This window comes from Myxocyprinus asiaticus, chromosome 31 (assembly GCF_019703515.2).
Source record: "Myxocyprinus asiaticus isolate MX2 ecotype Aquarium Trade chromosome 31, UBuf_Myxa_2, whole genome shotgun sequence".
NCBI classification, from domain to species: Eukaryota; Metazoa; Chordata; class Actinopteri; order Cypriniformes; family Catostomidae; genus Myxocyprinus; species Myxocyprinus asiaticus.
In genome coordinates, this window is record NC_059374.1 from 44,577,410 (window position 1) to 44,594,879 (window position 17,470).

General features: G+C 38.2%; 1 protein-coding gene across 2 annotated transcripts in view; it reads left to right on the forward strand.

Annotated features, from left to right (window-relative positions):
- The window catches only part of LOC127421814 (serine/threonine-protein kinase SIK3 homolog), a 58,663-nt gene extending 41,442 nt beyond the window's left edge, over nucleotides 1-17,221 (forward strand). The window contains exons 16-25 of one of the 2 annotated variants that reach the window (XM_051664949.1): nucleotides 3,404-3,545; nucleotides 3,648-3,767; nucleotides 5,297-5,358; nucleotides 5,459-5,568; nucleotides 5,652-5,934; nucleotides 9,738-10,459; nucleotides 11,003-11,145; nucleotides 11,422-11,545; nucleotides 13,522-13,652; nucleotides 15,716-17,221. In XM_051664949.1, coding sequence (XP_051520909.1) covers nucleotides 3,404-3,545; nucleotides 3,648-3,767; nucleotides 5,297-5,358; nucleotides 5,459-5,568; nucleotides 5,652-5,934; nucleotides 9,738-10,459; nucleotides 11,003-11,145; nucleotides 11,422-11,545; nucleotides 13,522-13,643 — 1,828 coding nt within the window. In that variant the 3' untranslated portion in view covers nucleotides 13,644-13,652; nucleotides 15,716-17,221. Of the gene's footprint in view, nucleotides 1-3,403; nucleotides 3,546-3,647; nucleotides 3,768-5,296; nucleotides 5,359-5,458; nucleotides 5,569-5,651; nucleotides 5,935-9,737; nucleotides 10,460-11,002; nucleotides 11,146-11,415; nucleotides 11,546-13,521; nucleotides 13,653-15,715 lie in introns of both variants that reach the window. The other variant, XM_051664950.1, reaches the window with a different exon arrangement.
- The last annotated feature ends 249 nt before the right edge of the window (nucleotides 17,222-17,470 follow it).

Here is a 17,470-nt window from a genome sequence, read left to right on the forward strand (position 1 = left end):
TAACGATGTCTCAGAGGTCAAAGTCTGCAGGTTTCAAAACATTTTGGATGGTTTTTCCTTATTAATGTGAAAATGACCAAATAGAAATTAAATATTACATTTTCTTTGGAGTGCCAACTCTTCTACATTACCCTGTTCTTATTTCTGGATTGTGCATTTAAATTCACAGTTTTTAAAGAGTGTGTGGTCTCTAATGAACTAATTTTCATCTAACCAGAGTATGTGAGTGGAGCGGCAACAATTTCTATAATCGCTCCGCTCCGTGTGGTTAATTCTTGCTCACTGATAAGAGAAACCCCGCTCCATGTTGCTCCGTGGCAAAATTTGTGGCTAACTACCGCTTCAGTGTAAAGTTATTTCAGAATGCTTTTAATGTTCACAAACCTTAGTGCAGAAAATTAATTAAATGAAAAATAACTTAATAAAACTAATATATATATATATATATAACGATTCAGTGTGCTTTATTGGAACACTAACATTAGCCCTGTATTAGTCTATTAAATTACGTTAGCAGCATTATCTGTATTCAATTATCAAACAAAAATATATATAAATGTATATATTATTAGGCCTATGTATTATTACCCTTTATGTAATTGATCAATTAACCATCCCCTATAATTCTGTGAATGGGAAAAATGTTGGTTGAATGACCAGAATGTTCTACACTTTTTAATCAAAACTAGATAGTCTTATCAAAACTAAATCTCCAATACTAATTTCACTTTTAGAAATAGCTTTTAAAGATTTTAAGTCTACACCTTTCTACTTTTTTTTGTTGTTGTTTAGCCTATTTTTAAGATTAACAAATTTCAATTTCACTCAGTAATTCTGTATGCAAATCGTCCTGGACATCCACTGACACCTAGTGGCCTGGATGCAGCATTCTTTTTTCTTTTTTTATTTTAAACGCAGAAGTTTTCAGTTACCGATGCAATTGTAGCAATTGATAATTCACAGTAGGTCGGGGCGATACAGCTTCAAAAATTATATCTCGATATTTTTCAGCCTATTGACGATATTCAATATAATTAATGTATATGCTCTGAAATGGCTCAAAAGTGCTTTTTTTTTGTTTGTTTTTTTAATGCAAACAGTCATTGTAGCCCAAGTAGATTCAGTATTTTAAAGGCATTAAATAAAAATCTGTTTAAAAATAAAAAGGCATGTTTCCCTACAGTTTAGCACTAAATGAACACAAGGGGAAATTAGATTGAATCACTGTCATTGAAATGCACTTTTAGATTTATATTTTAAAAGCATTATTTACCTTCATATATTTTTACTAAAACATTTTTTGTAAATGAACACGGTGTGCAAAAACTACACTTCTTAAAAAAAAATCCGGTTGAATATTTTATAATACTAAATTATTACTGTGCGACCCAATCAAGTTAATTATTATAATACTGAATTATTATTATTATTTTGAGGATTAGATTTGTTTTATTTAAAAGTGATATATTTCTTTCCTATTTACTTCACATGGAGCTTTTATTTTGACACTGAAAGTGCTGCGTGTAGAATACAATTAAAGATGCTGTTAGTGATTTTTTTTAATGGAAAGGTTTGCAAAAAATGTTCCTGCTCCCTGAAAGTTATAAAGAGTCTCTGACACTTTCTGCCTGTCAATCATCTTGTGATTCTCACAGTATTGTAGCTGCAGAGAATTATTGAGGCTTAATGCCATTTTTATGCCATGTTGTTCATAACAGTTGTCAGATGAGGGCGCTGTTTTACTGTCAGTCTCAATAAAGATCATTTGGTATCTTTGGAGGGCGGGGTTTTGGAAAGAGGGGGCGTGGCTAATCCAACAGTTCAGTCTCGTGGAAGTAGAACAGCTGAAATCACTTACAGCACCTTTAATGTTCTGCAGCTGGTGAAGCGCTGTTGTCCACTCCCTTTCTGTTATACTGTGCCACCTTTGTAGATTTGTATAATAATTTGTAGCGGTTACTAAAGTTTGGAACTGTGCGAATGCTTGAACATTCAGTATGTGATCTGGTCTAATAGTGCTTTAAACACGCATGAGTCCCGCGTGTGCACAGAACAGCCCGTCACCCGTTCTGAAATGCACAGACATGTTTATCTGTCTTTTATCGCAGCCCATTGCAATTTTATTATCACATATGACCATATTGCCATTTTGGTGTTATTTTGATTAATTGTGCTGTCCAGAAGGATCGTGAAATTAGTCTACTGATGTGCTCTTTATAAAACTTAATGGCAAAATAAAAAGCACATTCAAATCAGCGTGATATTACTTAATTTTATATCGTCAGCCAAATCATCTCGATTATATTGTGAATATTTGATATATCGCCCAGCCCTATTTAATCGTGATGCATTAGATTAGAATGATGATATGATAATTCAAAATATTTAATAGGAGAAAGATAGAGATGTATTACTGTCCTTTACATCATCTTTCCACATGTGAACCGATATTATCGTGTTGTCTGGTCACGTCTGGTTTAGTCGTGGCAGTCACCTCCACAAGATAATGTTTTCAGTGGTGGAATGTGGGGTAAACATCACTGTAGTCCTGATTTCACAACACTTGAGTGTCATCAGGTGTAAACTTTTGCTGAAATTTGCTTTAAAAAAAAGCTTCCCTTTAAGTCCTGCGTTTTGCCAAGAATTATTTTACACTTAAGTGAAAGTTTAGGATTATTCTTAAGAGCATTTCAGAGGAAGTGCAGCATGTCACAGCGCCACCTGCTCCCGGACACACTACAGGATGTGTGTTTCATTCAACACCAGTCACAGAAATAAACACTGCTGACCTCTGAGAGTGTGACCTTTGACCTCTGTTCAATGCCCAGTGTGGAGAGCAACAGGAAGTTCTCCCTGCAGCGGCATCAGTCACTTCCTCTTGCAACTTCAAACTTTATTTCAACTCACGTCATGCTTGTGAAACACACCGAAAATAAAGAATTCAGATGCCTGATTAAACTGCGTGTTGGGAGCTCATTACTGATGTTTCACCTCATGTGTGATGTTGTGATGTGACGTCTGTTCAGATCACATGACCGTCAAGTAAGAAACCATCTAATCTGTCATGGATCTTTTTTTAAATGTTGTGCTGATGTTTATATGAAATGTTAGAGCACGTGAAGAAATACATCGTTAGTGTGATTTGAATCAAAGAAGCCAAATGTATGACCTCATCAGATTTGATTTTGATTGCTGATTTGACATGTTATTCAAATGTAATCTTGAACAAATGTTGTCGAGATTTCCGTCGACGACACTGTAGAGTGACCGACTCATTCTGTAGATTTGTGTTGTCTAAAACTCAAAGCTCTCATAATCCTGACCCCAAGACACACCTGATCATGTTTGATTATTAAGAGCAAGTGCTTCTGTGTGTGTGTGTGTGTGTGTGTGTGTGTCTCAGGTCATCATATAAAGACTGTAACACTCTTCACCTGCCGATGGAGCGTTTCTCTCCTGTCAGACGATTCTCTGATGGAGCTGCGACTATACAAGCATTCAAAACTCAGCTGGAGAACAACAGCCTCATCAGACAGCTCAAACAGGTACTGACACACGAGTCTATATGACACTGTTCAGGGAACAACACCTCACATCTACTAGAGAACATGCGGTGCCTCCAGTGTCATATATGTGTGTGTTTTCAGGAGTGTGAACAGCTTCGGAAGATGTACTCGGCTCCGCAGGACGAGCGACTGATGGAACACACGCAACAGCAACACATCCTTTACCAGCAAGAACAGCAGATACTACACCAGCAAATACAGGTCACACACGTTTTATGAATCATTTTCCACATAAGGACAGGTGTCAGATTATGCTCGCTGAATTTGTCCCTATGGCAGTTTTATCTCGAAAGTATCGCTAAAGTAAACACACAGGCACACACAGTTTTTGGGAGTAACTAACTAAATCCAATTTTTAGAAGTGTGACAGTAGTTAAGCATCAGTTTTTAATGAGTAGTGCTGTAGAGTCACAACACCTCGTCTTATTATATTGTGAACATGGCAATGTAGTTAAGGGAGTAATGAATCACTCACCTGAACTGTCCTCTCTCATGTAGTGCTGGGAAAACTGAATCATTTCAGTGAATTGGTTCTTTCAGACAGTTCATGTAAATGAATCGGTTATACTGAATGATTCCCTTATATTTAGCGTTGTGAACTCCGATTCATTTTAGTGAGTCGGTTCTTTCAGACAGTTCATGTAAATGAATCGGTTATTCTGAATGATTCCCTTATATTTAGCGTTGTGAACTCCGATTAATTTTAGTGAGTCGGTTTTTTCAGACAGTTCATGTAAATGAATCGGTTATACTGAATGATTCCCTTATATTTAGCGTTGTGAACTCCGATTCATTTTAGTGAATTGGTTCTTTCAGACAGTTCATGTAAATGAATCAGGTATACTGAATGATTCCCTTTATATTTAGCATTGTGAACTCCGATTAATTTTAGTGAGTCGGTTCTTTCAGACAGTTCATGTAAATGAATCGGTTATTCTGAATGATTCCCTTATATTTAGCGTTGTGAACTCCGATTCATTTTAGTGAATTGGTTCTTTCAGACAGTTCATTTAAATGAATTGGTTATACTGAATGATTCCCTTTATATTTAGCGTTGGGAAGTCCGATTCATTTTAGTGAATTGGTTCTTTCAGACAGTTCATGTAAATGAATCAGGTATACTGAATGATTCCCTTATATTTAGCTTTGGGAACTCTGATTCATTTTAGTGAGTCGGTTCTTTCAGACAGTTCATGTAAATGAAGTAGTTCACACAAATGATTCACTGATTCACTTGAACCCTGATCAGCCTTAAAGGGACTTTGCCTTCTCTTTGAAGCAAAATAATTAGTTAATTGCTGCTATTTATCACTATATTTCGATTCGGTTATATAAAATGTGTTTTCGAGTTTTATTAGTTTATATTTTGATTACATTTATCATTAAATAACTGTCAAGTCTTCAGAAAAATAACAGCATCTGGTTGTTATAGTATATTTAAAATTGTTTTTGTTCTTTAATTAGATTTAATGTAGTTAATTATTATTAGTAGTAGTAGTAATGTTAATTTGCAATAATACTACAAGACAGGATGTTATACCAGGTGTTCATACCAAGATGAACCCAAAAAGTGGTAAACAAAATGTATAAAGACACAAGACTACAGTATATAAATAATACAAATGCTGACACAGAGGAACATAGAGCTTTAGTCTTTCTGTTTCTTAAAGTGCTTGAAACTTACAAAAACAAAAAAATGGATGTCATTGTATTGATTTGTGTGTTTGCAGGCCCTGTCTTTGGGACATGGAGAAAACCAGCCCAGCAGTCACCTGACATACCAGCTACAGAGGTGAATTACACACACACACACACACACACACACATGCACTCACTCACACACTGTCAGATCTGCATCTTTGTCGTTCTGACTCCATCTGTCTCTCTCTCAGGTTGCGCATTCAGCCCTCCAGTCCTCCTCCTTCACATCCCAACAATCATCTCTTCAGAACAGCCAATCAGAGTCCTCCTCCGGGGAGTCAGGGGATGATGCAAGCACATGGTCAGTCTGGTTTAATCAGGAGGTGTGGCTTGAATCAGAGGGTGGTGTCAATCATTATTATGACGGTTAAACTTCTCCCACAGGTGGTCCGTCTGCGGTGCAGTTTCAGCATGGCTCCGCCCTCTATCAGTCTCCTAGTGCCAGCCCTCCGCCCACCAGCCTCCCCCGCATGGCGCTGCCCAATCAGCAGCCGCCGCCCGGCTCCACCCGCGCATTAGCTCAGACCCTCCCGCAGCAGCAGCAGGTGACCATTCAGGTGCAGGAGGTGGAGCTCGGGGGCGGAGCCGGGCGACAGGGTTTCTTAGCGACGCCGTGTCACAGAGTTCTGGGTAAACAGTTGAGCGCCGATAACGCCGAAACTCACAGGTGACCGCGAGCACTCCAGAAACACCCACATCCTTTACAGTCTCTTCGGTTAACATCATGTTGTTCTCATCAACTGCATCTGCGTTTGTTTCATTCATTATTGTTTTACTTTGTCAAATTAATTGTTGTTGGAAACCAATGTTTACATATTGTGCTGTTTTTATATTAATTTGATGTATTTTTTGTCACAGTGGTCTTGGACTGGATCTGTGTAAAAGGTTTCAGTGAATGATGTCATTGTAGAAATACTCTATTCACAGGTGTATATGTCACCCAAGATTCATTTATTCCACAACTGATCATTGACAATTAAAATTAAACCGCTTGTATTAGGCTGCTGATATAACGAGTCTTCGTCTCATGTGAGTGGACGTTAAACACATCTGTTAAAAGTACTATTCATTTCTTTAGGGCTAAAACTATTTTAAGTTACTTTTGTGCATATTAAATGCAGTTTAACATGTATTAGTGCTCTTAAAAGATTATTTGAATGACTCTATTCCTTTTATGACTTGATTGTTTTGGAACTAATGTGTGTAAATATTGAGTGATGCTCTCAGATGGTGTTATATCAGTAGACGGGCGATTGACCGCTGCGTTTGAGGTACTTGAGATGTGCTCGTGAACAGTGTTAGCAGTGCAGTAGATGTGTGTTCATATTTACTGGATTGAGGGTGAGATTACACTGGATTATATCTGGATCGTCTGATTATTGCTGCATTCAAGTCCTCCTCCGTTCTTATGAGTTCGTGAGTGATGTCTTCCAGTAATTTTAGTTCGATATAATGTCCCCTTTTTGCCATTTTCCTTTTCTCTCTTTTTCACATTCTGACAAAGACTTGAAGCTTGTTATGCACCAGTGCAATAAAATGAAGAGCAAAGCTGTGCATTAGGTGTGTAATAGATGTGTTATCTATCTATTTTAACATTCTCGTGCAGCCACATGTAATGATGGGAAAGGCAGTTTTGTTGCACAAGCCTGTTGCATCATAAATCAGTCAAATTAGTCTAATTTTCTGGCAAGCTTTATCGTTATTCTTCACTTACAGTACATAAAATCACACAAACTAAACTGTACAAGTAAAACCAAATTATTACCAATACTAGGGATGCACCGATATGAACATTTTTGTCCAATACCGATTTTTAACTAAAAATTAATGATACCGATATTTTGCCACTTACATTATTTTGTCATCAGATCATCAGAATTGTGCTTTTAAAACATACACAGAGGGACAAAACCTTTTTTACTGTTCTAACAATAAATAATTTCCTTTGAACATGGGTTGGATTTGTTGAACACATGACAGGCCAACATTTAAAGAGAGGCAGAATTGGGGGCGCGGGGGGGTCTGGGTAGCTCAGTGAGTATTGACGCTGACTATCACACCTGGAGTCGTGAGTTTGAATCCAGGGTGTGCTGAGTGACTCCAGCCAGGTCTCCTAAGCAACCAAATTGGCCCGGTTGCTAGGGAGGGTAGAGTCACATGGGGTAACCTCCTCGTGGTCGCTATAATGTGGTTCTCGCTCTCGGTGGAGCGTGTGGTGAGTTGTGCGTGGATGCCGCGGAGAATAGCGTAAAGCCTCCACACGCACTATGTCTCTGCGGTAACGCGCTCAACAAGCCATGTGATAAGATGTGCGGATTGACGGTCTCGGATGTGGAGGCAACTGAGAGTCGTCCTCCACCACCCGGACTGAGGTGAGTCACTACGCCACCACGAGGACTTAGAGCACATTGGGAATTGGGCATTCCAAATTGGGGGCAGAATGGAAGATAAATAGAAGATAAAAAGATACAAAAAAATAAGTAAATATGAAAACATGATTGATCTGAAAAAGTGTTATTTTTTTTACTTCTGAAACAATTCTGCACTTCTGTTTCTGCAGTTCTAAACAACAGAATTCACATTTTACAAACACATTCACACTATGCATGTGTTGAGCAGTTCCATGGAAATGTCAACCACATCATGGAAAAATAAAAAGTTTTAACCAAAGGAGCAAAACACCCTTTAAATCATGTATTATAGTAGTATGAGGGATAAGTAATTGTCGTACAAACCGCTAGAGGGCGCCGCTTGCTCACACAGCTGACTGAAGCGCTGAATGCAGAAACGCAGCCTTTTATGGTTTAGAAATCGCATAAAGCCATGTTGAGATTTCAGTCTTAATTCAATCAATCATGCAGCATTAATGGATATCATACAAATATCTCAGAAGTCAAAGTCTGCTGGTTTCAAAGTATTTTGGATGGTTTCCCCTCATCAGGTAGCCTGTAGATAAGTGCCGCTTTCACAACTGTCACGTCCATTTATGGCGTTTTTTCTGCCTTAATGTGAAAACAAGAGACTACAATTTAAATATGACATGTTCTTAGGATTATTATTTCTGAATTGTGTATTTTACAAAGTTTGTTACTAATTAATTATAAATAAACCATAGTTTTTTCATATCAGTGTTTTCATGCTAATAACCAACAATGGTTTTAATTTGGTCAATAATTGGATGATACATATCAGCAGCCAATATATCGGTGTATCCCAAATAGTGTTAGACCGATATCGGTTTTAACAGTTAATTGTTGCCGATAGCTGTTTTATGGAACTATCGGTTATTGCCAGATCTATGCCAATATTTGCAGATAATTGTTTTATTCCTCCGTGTTCCTCTGATGATTATGTTTTTTTAAATTGAAGCGAGGGCATGCAAAGAAGAATGTGACTATATGGAAACATCCCTCATCAGCACATATAACTTCATATATTGTGAATAATAATAATATCTAGGCTATAAAAAGCTTAATTTGGTTAATATTAAATATAGAGCACTGTAACAGAGCCAAGTCTACGTCATTTCAAAATAAGAGTCCCCAGTGTGTTTCAGGCTTGTTTAGTGTTAAAGGTCCCATGTTATGCACCCATTCTTCTATTATTGGGATTTTGGTTGAATAATAAACTAAATCTGGGATTTTATTCATTTTAGACTCTGGCCTGTATGTCTGTGCCGACTAAGAAAATGTTGTAATATTCTATGAATCGATTTTAAAAACTATCGGCCGATTAATCGGTTATCGGCCTTTTCCACCACCTTAGTTATCTGTATCGGCAAAATCGGTCGACCTCTACTCCCTAACCAATACCATAATGCTTCTGCCATGATTCTTTAATTGACGCACCCTGGAAATTTGGGGCTCAAAGAAAATCTGGTTTCCTTCTCGTAATTACGACTTTGTGGTGCGCTTAATCCGTAATTCCCTCCAGTGAATATGAAACAGGATGTTGAGTAGTCACACTACTGATATGTATTAATGGTTATGATTTGATCTTACAGTGCTGTTCCTAGATTAGCATAACGTTGATTGTTAAATTGAGTGTAATATTCACTTGTGTTTGTAGTTTTGTTACTGTATTTTAAAGTCAACATGAAATCAAAATTGACTCTTTACTTTCTTAATACAGGTTCCTGGTCTTATTCTGAATGAATATTTTATGTTGGCTTGACAAATATTCTACATAGTTTGTTTAGGGTTTTTTCTAAGACCTTCAGACTCCATTCTTGTATGACGCGCCCACTTTACGCCATCCAATCAAATACTAATGGATAAAATGAAGTCACGCCTTTTATCTCTCCCTGAATTTCCTGTTTCACTCTGAAATGTCATTACGGAAGTTAAATGAGTTTGCCGTTTCATGTTGACTTTCTTAAAACTCATGTTTGATACTGTAGTTTGTGCATTAGAGAGTTTCACGTTGACAGGAAGTAGAATGTTCTCACAGTTGTGTTTGGTTCCGTTCCAGTCGCAGTTTGAGTCGATTCCACTGTTCCTCCACGTATGAGCAGTTTAACCCACATCTGTTCGGCGAGGGGGCGCATGCTCCTTCCGGTGTGGGCGGAGTCATAGGCACTTATAACCCTTACCTGCAGGGTGCGTCTCTGAAGGTGCCAGGACTGGAGGGGTATCAGGGCGGCGTCGGTTACGGCAGTCCGTCAGCGCTGCAACAAGCTCTGCTGTCGCCCACACCACTGGAGTACCGCCCCGCGCAACAGCACGTCACGCCCACACTACAGGGCCTCCTGTCGCCCCGTCACTCCCTCACAGGACACGACCTGCGACTGCCACCGCAAGATCTCGCCGCGCTGCTCAAACGGCAGAGTCCGCGCCCGCCGCCCGTCGCAACGCCTACAAATCCGCAGGACTACGGAGAGATGCTGTTAATGCAGCAACTGGGACGAGCCGCCGACAGCTTAGAGCCTGCCCCTCCGCAAGCCCCGCCCATGCAGCACTACCATCACCTTCTCCAAATCAGGACCCCACCCGAGTGCCCCGCCCAGCCCCTCCCTCACTCTGAGAGCATGGAAGAGGACGAGATTCCGGCCTATCATGAGGGGCTGCTGGCCAAAGCTGCCGCCCCCTGTGCAGAAGGACATGAGCTGCTGGCTCCGCCCCACGGCAGCACGCCCCCTTACTCCTCCCCCACACATAGACACGCCTACATTCGCAGTGCTACAACAGCCAGAGGTAAACACACTTGAAACACTCAACTCACTTTAAGGCTGGTTTTAAAGGAATGGTTTGGACAAAAATGAAAATTGTCATCATTAACTCACCCTCATGTTGTTTCATACCTGTATGACTGACTTCTGCGGAACAAAAAAGATGTTTTTGGCTGAATGTTTACCAACTCTTTAACATACAATGACCAGGAGCCAGTGTCTAGAATACTAGAATATTAAGAAATATATCTGATATTGCTTGTGGGGGGGGGGGCATTTTTTACAACCACATTTTTAATAAAATGGAAATTTCTGATTTTGGCAGAGGTGATCAAACTCAAAAAAGGACAAAAGCACCATAAAAGTGTCATAATAGACTCGTGTGTTATATTTCAAGTCTTCTCATGTCATACCATAGCTTAATGTGAGAAACACACCCAGAACCGATTATTAAACTGTTACCCTAAAGTCATGCAGGTTTGGAACGACAAGAGGGTGAGTAAATAATGACCTGATTTTCATCTTTGGTTGAAATGTTTCTTTCAATGTGATCTCATTTGTGTCTCAGATTCATGTGCTGATGCAGCAGACTGTAGGGTGATGGAGGGCGATCATAACGGTTACGGCTCACGAGCGGCGCAGAACGACGCATACAGACCGCGAGGATCATTACAACGACATCACACCATCCAAACCTGTGACGATGCTTACGTACGTCTGTGTGTGTGTTCTGCTGTTTCAATGCTACTTAGTATTACTTAGTAGGTTACGTAGTTTTTCCACGTGCTTTTCAGTCTCGCACACAGTGTAGCGTTCAGTCTTCTAAAGCATGTTCCTTTGACCGTGAGTCTATACGGACGTGTTTGACGCATGTGCACTAAGACTGCTTTGTGATGCTCTTTTACTAGTCAATGCCAGGTGCAATAGCAGAACCAGTACTTTGGCCTTTACTGTTGATCTCTTGACCTCTTTCTCCTGTAGGAGCAGGCGGAGCCTATGTCTGGAATGAGCTTATTGGCTGGGAAGGCACTTAGCTCCGCCCGCATGTCAGACATCCTCAGCCAATCATCTTTGACAGGAAGCCAGCTGTTGCAGCAGAGGGAGGGGCCAGGTGTGTAAAACTCAGTGTTGTGTTGTCATGATGTCTTACATTTGTCGATTATGCACATGTGTTTTATGCCTTGCAAACTTTTGAAAACATTTGTTTTTGTGTGATGTTTTTATTGTTGTTTTGAAATGTCTCCAAGGTAACGTTACCTAGCTGGCTAACATAGACGAGTTTTCATTAAAATAGCACAAATGACATAGTGATAGTCTTGATAGCATCAAACGAATCCGTAATGTTTTGCACAGTATGCCATGATTTTGCAGCAAAAGTGTATAAAATAATTTTCACGGTTTGTGTGGTTTAATCATACCGTGCTAAAGTGGAAATGCTTCTGGAACCGTTATTGACCGCACACAGAACCGTTCAGCTCTCTGGTGGAAAAGCAGCTACAGGTTTCATGCCATACGTTTTCATTGTGTTATAAAAAACAACATTAGAGCATTATGTTAGAGTATAATTTCAAGCTATAATTACAAATTATAAATCTAATAAATAATTGTTAGTAGTAATTTTTTCAAATATAGAAAGAAAACAATGTTAAATTAAAAGTAATAAAACACTTGTGACAAAAATATATGTAACAAAAAATGTAATTGTTGTGTGTTAAGTAGAAATGTAACACTTTAAGCTCTGAAGGTGTTTTTAAAGATTTCCTGTTTCAGTGGCATACCCAAAATTGAGGGCTTGTAACTCGACAAAAAAAACAAAAAATATCAAGTGTTTGGTGTCATTTGTTAAAGTTAAATATGATATAGATTATGATACATTCTGAGACTGTCAGCCTAAGAAAATGCTGGGGAAAAAATTAAGCCACAAATGTACTTTTTTTCTGATTTGACATTATATATCTCTGGGTGTAAATTATTTTTTTTTAATTAATTATATTTATTTATCACACATTATACATTTGCACATATACAGTGAAATTCTTTTTTTCACATATCCCAGCTAAGCTGGGGTCAGAGAGAAATAAGGTGGCGCTGAAAAACTGCTTTTGTTTTGTTCCCAATCATGTCAACTGTATCTGAGAAAAAATTTGTGTTGATACAACAAAGCAATCAAAAGTTATAACATTACAAATATAATTTATCATAGTGTCCAAAAACGTCTCCAAACAAATAAAACATAATAATTGTACATAAGAACTAATTACACATGCAAACACAACAATGACTAAAGGTTTGCATAGCATGCAGACATGATTTTAGTAATGAGATTTCACAGAATGAGTTTCATTCTGTGTCATTTGAGTCATCATTGAGTCTGTGTCATGTATTTGGCGCCATCTCCTGGTGGTCATATGTAACATTGTGCTTCATGTGGATTATCTAATGATCTATGCATCTGATTATCTTGTGTGTGGACTCGTTTGAAAGATAATCACCTCCTCTAAGTAATGTGATATTTTATGTTCGGTTTGTGTCGTGAAGTTATAAGCAAAAATGCAGCACATAAGCAACACCAACATAAACTATTACTCACTATATTTTTGTCTGTGAGTAAAACAAATAGGCTGGTTGTATTTTACTCTTTGAGAGCTTTCTAACAACATATGACACATGACTATTTGATCAGTTTGATGTTTTTACTGATTGCAATAATATGTACAGTTCAATTTTTTTTTAATAAATTATCAAAACGGAACACTTCTGATTTATCTGCAAATTTCAAAGCACTCGTTCAGTTTTGGTCATAATGTCTACATGCATTGGAAAGTAGAGCTTCTAAACTTTCAAACGAAACCTATTTTGTGTTGGTCAAGCTTCCGAACAGCCAAGCTTAAAGGGTTAAACTACTACTGGCCGGACCAGACCAGCAGAAAAAGCCCTTATTGTTGAGACCTGTTTACTCCTGCATAACGATATTGACAAACAGACAACGTACAAGTTGCTAAAGCTGCTAATGCTGATGTGATGATGAAAACTCACACATGAGAGAGAGAACACACATGGCTCATGATGTTTGTCTTTTGTGTGTAGCATGTGATGTGGAGGCGGAGCTTCACTCTGCGTCGTGTTACGCGTCGTCCTGCACCAGTGACATGTTGCTAAGCTACAAGACGCCTGAGCTGCAATACAGTGTGGAGCAGGCCGGAGTCTAACAAACACAGGTACACACACACACACACACACACACACGTGTGTATATACAGCAGTGTGTGTACCAAGAACCACACCTTCAGATTAATTAGATTAATTAATTTCATCACACATTATGCATTTGCACATATACAGTGAAATTATTTTTTTTTCACATATCCCAGCTAAGCTGGGGTCAGAGTGCAGGGGTTCACTGCGTTCATATAGACTGGCCAATAAAATGTTGGGTCACATGTTCAGAACGCCGTTTCAGACATGATCAAATGAGTGGAAATAAGTGAAATTAAAAGCATATTGCTCATAAAATGGGAATGAGTTTAAGAAAATATAAGGTTGTTTCTTCAACTTCAGGCACTTTGGACTTTTAGAAAGTGAAGTCTGGTTAAAACATTTGTTCAGACTCTCACTAGTTGATTTAATTAGTCTACTAACAATGCCCAACAGTGTGTGTTCATACATCACAGGAGATTTATGTCATTCATTTCCATTTCCAGCACATCTCAAATTCTGTATTGTGTTTAATAGAATTCAGTGCTGGAAATGATGCCACAGCTGTGGGACAGTCGTGATTTTTGATAGAAATCATTTTCACACAGTAAATATTGAAATGGTTTGTTTATTTCACTTTTATTTAGATGTTCATAGTTTTAAACATGTAATAATTAGTATTTTTAAATGTATTTTCATAGTTTAATATTGAAAGTCTGTGTTTGAAGACTAAAACAGTCAAATCTAGACATAAAATACATTTGAAAAATACCAAAAATAAATATAACCTGATAAAAAGTTTCCAATTTAGTTTAAAATAAGACAATATCACAAAAAGAAAATGTTTATATAAAATAAATCAACCCCTGTGACATGTGCCCAATGTTGAAGAAATACAAGTGTGTGTGCGGCTTTAAGAGAACAAACATACAGTGGCAAGAAAAAGTATGTGAACCCTTTGGAATAAATGTGATCTCATCTTCATTAAAGTCACAAGTATAGACAAACACAATGTGCTTAATTTAACAACACACAACAGTTATAATCTTTCATGTGTTTATTGAACACATCCCATTAAACATTCACAGTGCTGTGGAAAAAGTATGTGAACCCCTTGGCTAATAACGTCAATAAAATCTAATCTGAGTCAGGAGTTGGCAAACCTGGCATCTAATTAATGAAACGAGATTGGAGGTGTGTGTTAGAGCTACTTTGACTTATAAAAAGCACTCAAACATTTTGAGTTTGCTATTCATCTGCTGACGTGGACCATCGCAAAAAAGAGTTACAATCAAGAATTGTTGCTTTGCATAAAGCTGGAAAGGGTTACAAAGTTATCTGGAAGAGTTTAGATATTCATCTGTCCACAGTTAGACAAACTGTCTATAAATGGAGATGATTTAGTACTATAGGTACTCTCACTAGAAGTGGCCGTCCAGCCAAGATGACTCAAAGGGAACACTGCAGAATGCTCAATGAGGTAAAAAAGAACCCTAGAGTGACAGATAAAGACTTGAAGGAATCACTGGAACTGGTTAACATCTCTGTTCACGAGTCTACTATACGGAAAACATTAAACAGGTATGGTGTCCATGGCAGGACATCACGAAGGAAACAGCAGCACTGTGAATGTTTAATAGGATGTGTTCAATAAACACATGAAAGATTATAACTGTTGTGTGTTGTTAAATTAAGCACATTGTGTTTGTCTATACTTGTAACTTTGATGAAGATGAGATCACATTTTATGACCAATTAATGCAGAAAACCAGCTAATTCCAAAGGGGTCACATACTTTTTCTTGCCACTGTATGTTTGTTATCTTAAAGCTGCACACACACACTCAGGTTGCCATTAAAAACTCAAATTACATCATTGGATGCTGATTGGTCAGTGTTCTAAAATACATGCTATAGTAACAGCTATGACGTATATCACTGCACAGCATCATAGAGACCACACATTTTTCAACAGGTTCAGTGTGAATATTTTTGAGGTTGATTCTTGGTGTGAACGGACCTTTAGAACAGTTTTGTCTAACAATAATATTTCATATGTTTTCTCTCTCTCTCTCTCTCTCTCTCAGGGGTGTATTTGCTGTATAAAGCTCATATTCGTCTGTTGTGCTGTCATGCCAAATCCATCATTTGTCTGTCGGGGGGGCAGTGGGTGTGGCGCGTGGTCAGGGGCGGAGCACTCAGCTTCCTCTTCAACCCCATTGGCTGTCATTACGTTGAGGTTTTCTTTGATTGGATCTGGCGAGTGCCGCCCGTCTGCTGCCGGCCAATAATCATCCACCCCTCCCCCACCCCAACACCCCCTCTTATCGTTGCCATAGCAGCGCTCTCGGTGCACTCCGATGTACAAGGCATACACAGAGTCTTACGTAAACACACAAACACACACACACAAAGAGACGTCATTACCAAACGCCACAAACCCAAAGTATTTGACGTGACGTCAGTGCGGACCGCTGCCACGCCGAGGACCCTGATGTCACAGGACGGCTGACTCTTATTCGCGCTCTTCTTTCTCTTCACCTTTTTATTTTAAATGCATTTTTATGGCTAATGTTCTGTAGGAGTTATGATTTCTGTAAAAGACATTTTATGGTTATGACATTATTAAAAGAATGATGATTATTATAAAAACAGTTCTATGTTGCAACAAGAGAACAGCTGCGTTTGTTTCCACACAAAAGGGAATTTTGCACTTTCAGTTTTTGTGACTTATTCTTTTGCTTTTCCTCCGTTTCCTGTTCAACCTCCTCCATTCCATCCATTTATCTCTCTCTCTGATGTCAATGACAGATGCATTGTGGGTCGTTTGACAGAAGCTGCACAGTCATTTTCTTAATCAGTATTTTATTTTTTTCCTGTAAAAGAGTCTTTAAATCCTTTGAAGCAAAATTGTGAAATGTTTTCAGAAAATATATTTTATTTTTCTTTAGAGAAGTGGACAATTCAAGATATTATCTGAAAACAAGTCTCAATATCAGACAAGTGTATCTTGTGCAAAGGATATTTAGATATTTTTACTTGAAAACAATATGAAAATACTGAAAATAATTTTGCTTTATAAAGAGCTGCATTTCTGTTACGAAGCTTTATTAGTTATGTTTCTGTGGATGTTGCTAAAGCTTTTGTATATTTGATCATTTTGCTATTTTGTTTTTGTTCTGATGTCATATTAATGTTTTATCCAAATGAGGCGGCAGAGAGAGAGAGACCTTCATTTCATTATGATCGTCATATTTCTCAGTTTAAGGCAGAAATGATTCGCTCGATGTCGTTTGAACGGTTTCTGCAGTAACCACACGACGAGATTCAATGATTTCTGTCGTCACTTCATCGTTTGTCTTCAGTCTGACCAAACAAATAACTGTCATGTGATGTGGAGTGAGACAGGTTTGTGTTGATGAAGAGCAGATGATAACTCATCCTCATCATCTTCCTTTCTAGATCCTTTTGTTTATTTCTTCTCTTTTGGCTTTATGTTTTTGGTAAAATACTAAAGTGCAACAGCAATGGTTAAAAACAGAATTCCAAACAAACTGAGAGAAATAATAAATATATATAAATAAAGAAATGAATATGAGAGAAGTGTGTGTTGTCTCTTCTTTAAGCAGCAGCGGGTGTCAGTGTGAATCTAGATTTGCCCTACTGAAACTACAGTACCATGGTATCAGATGGTACTTTGATAGTTTTCATGATATGTAGCATGATGTCATTGGCCGCTACACGCCTGTCATACACATGCTTTATTTATTAGAGGAATGTTTCTGGTTCAGAACAAGTTAAGATCAATCAAGAGCATTTTTGGCATGATACATGTTACAATG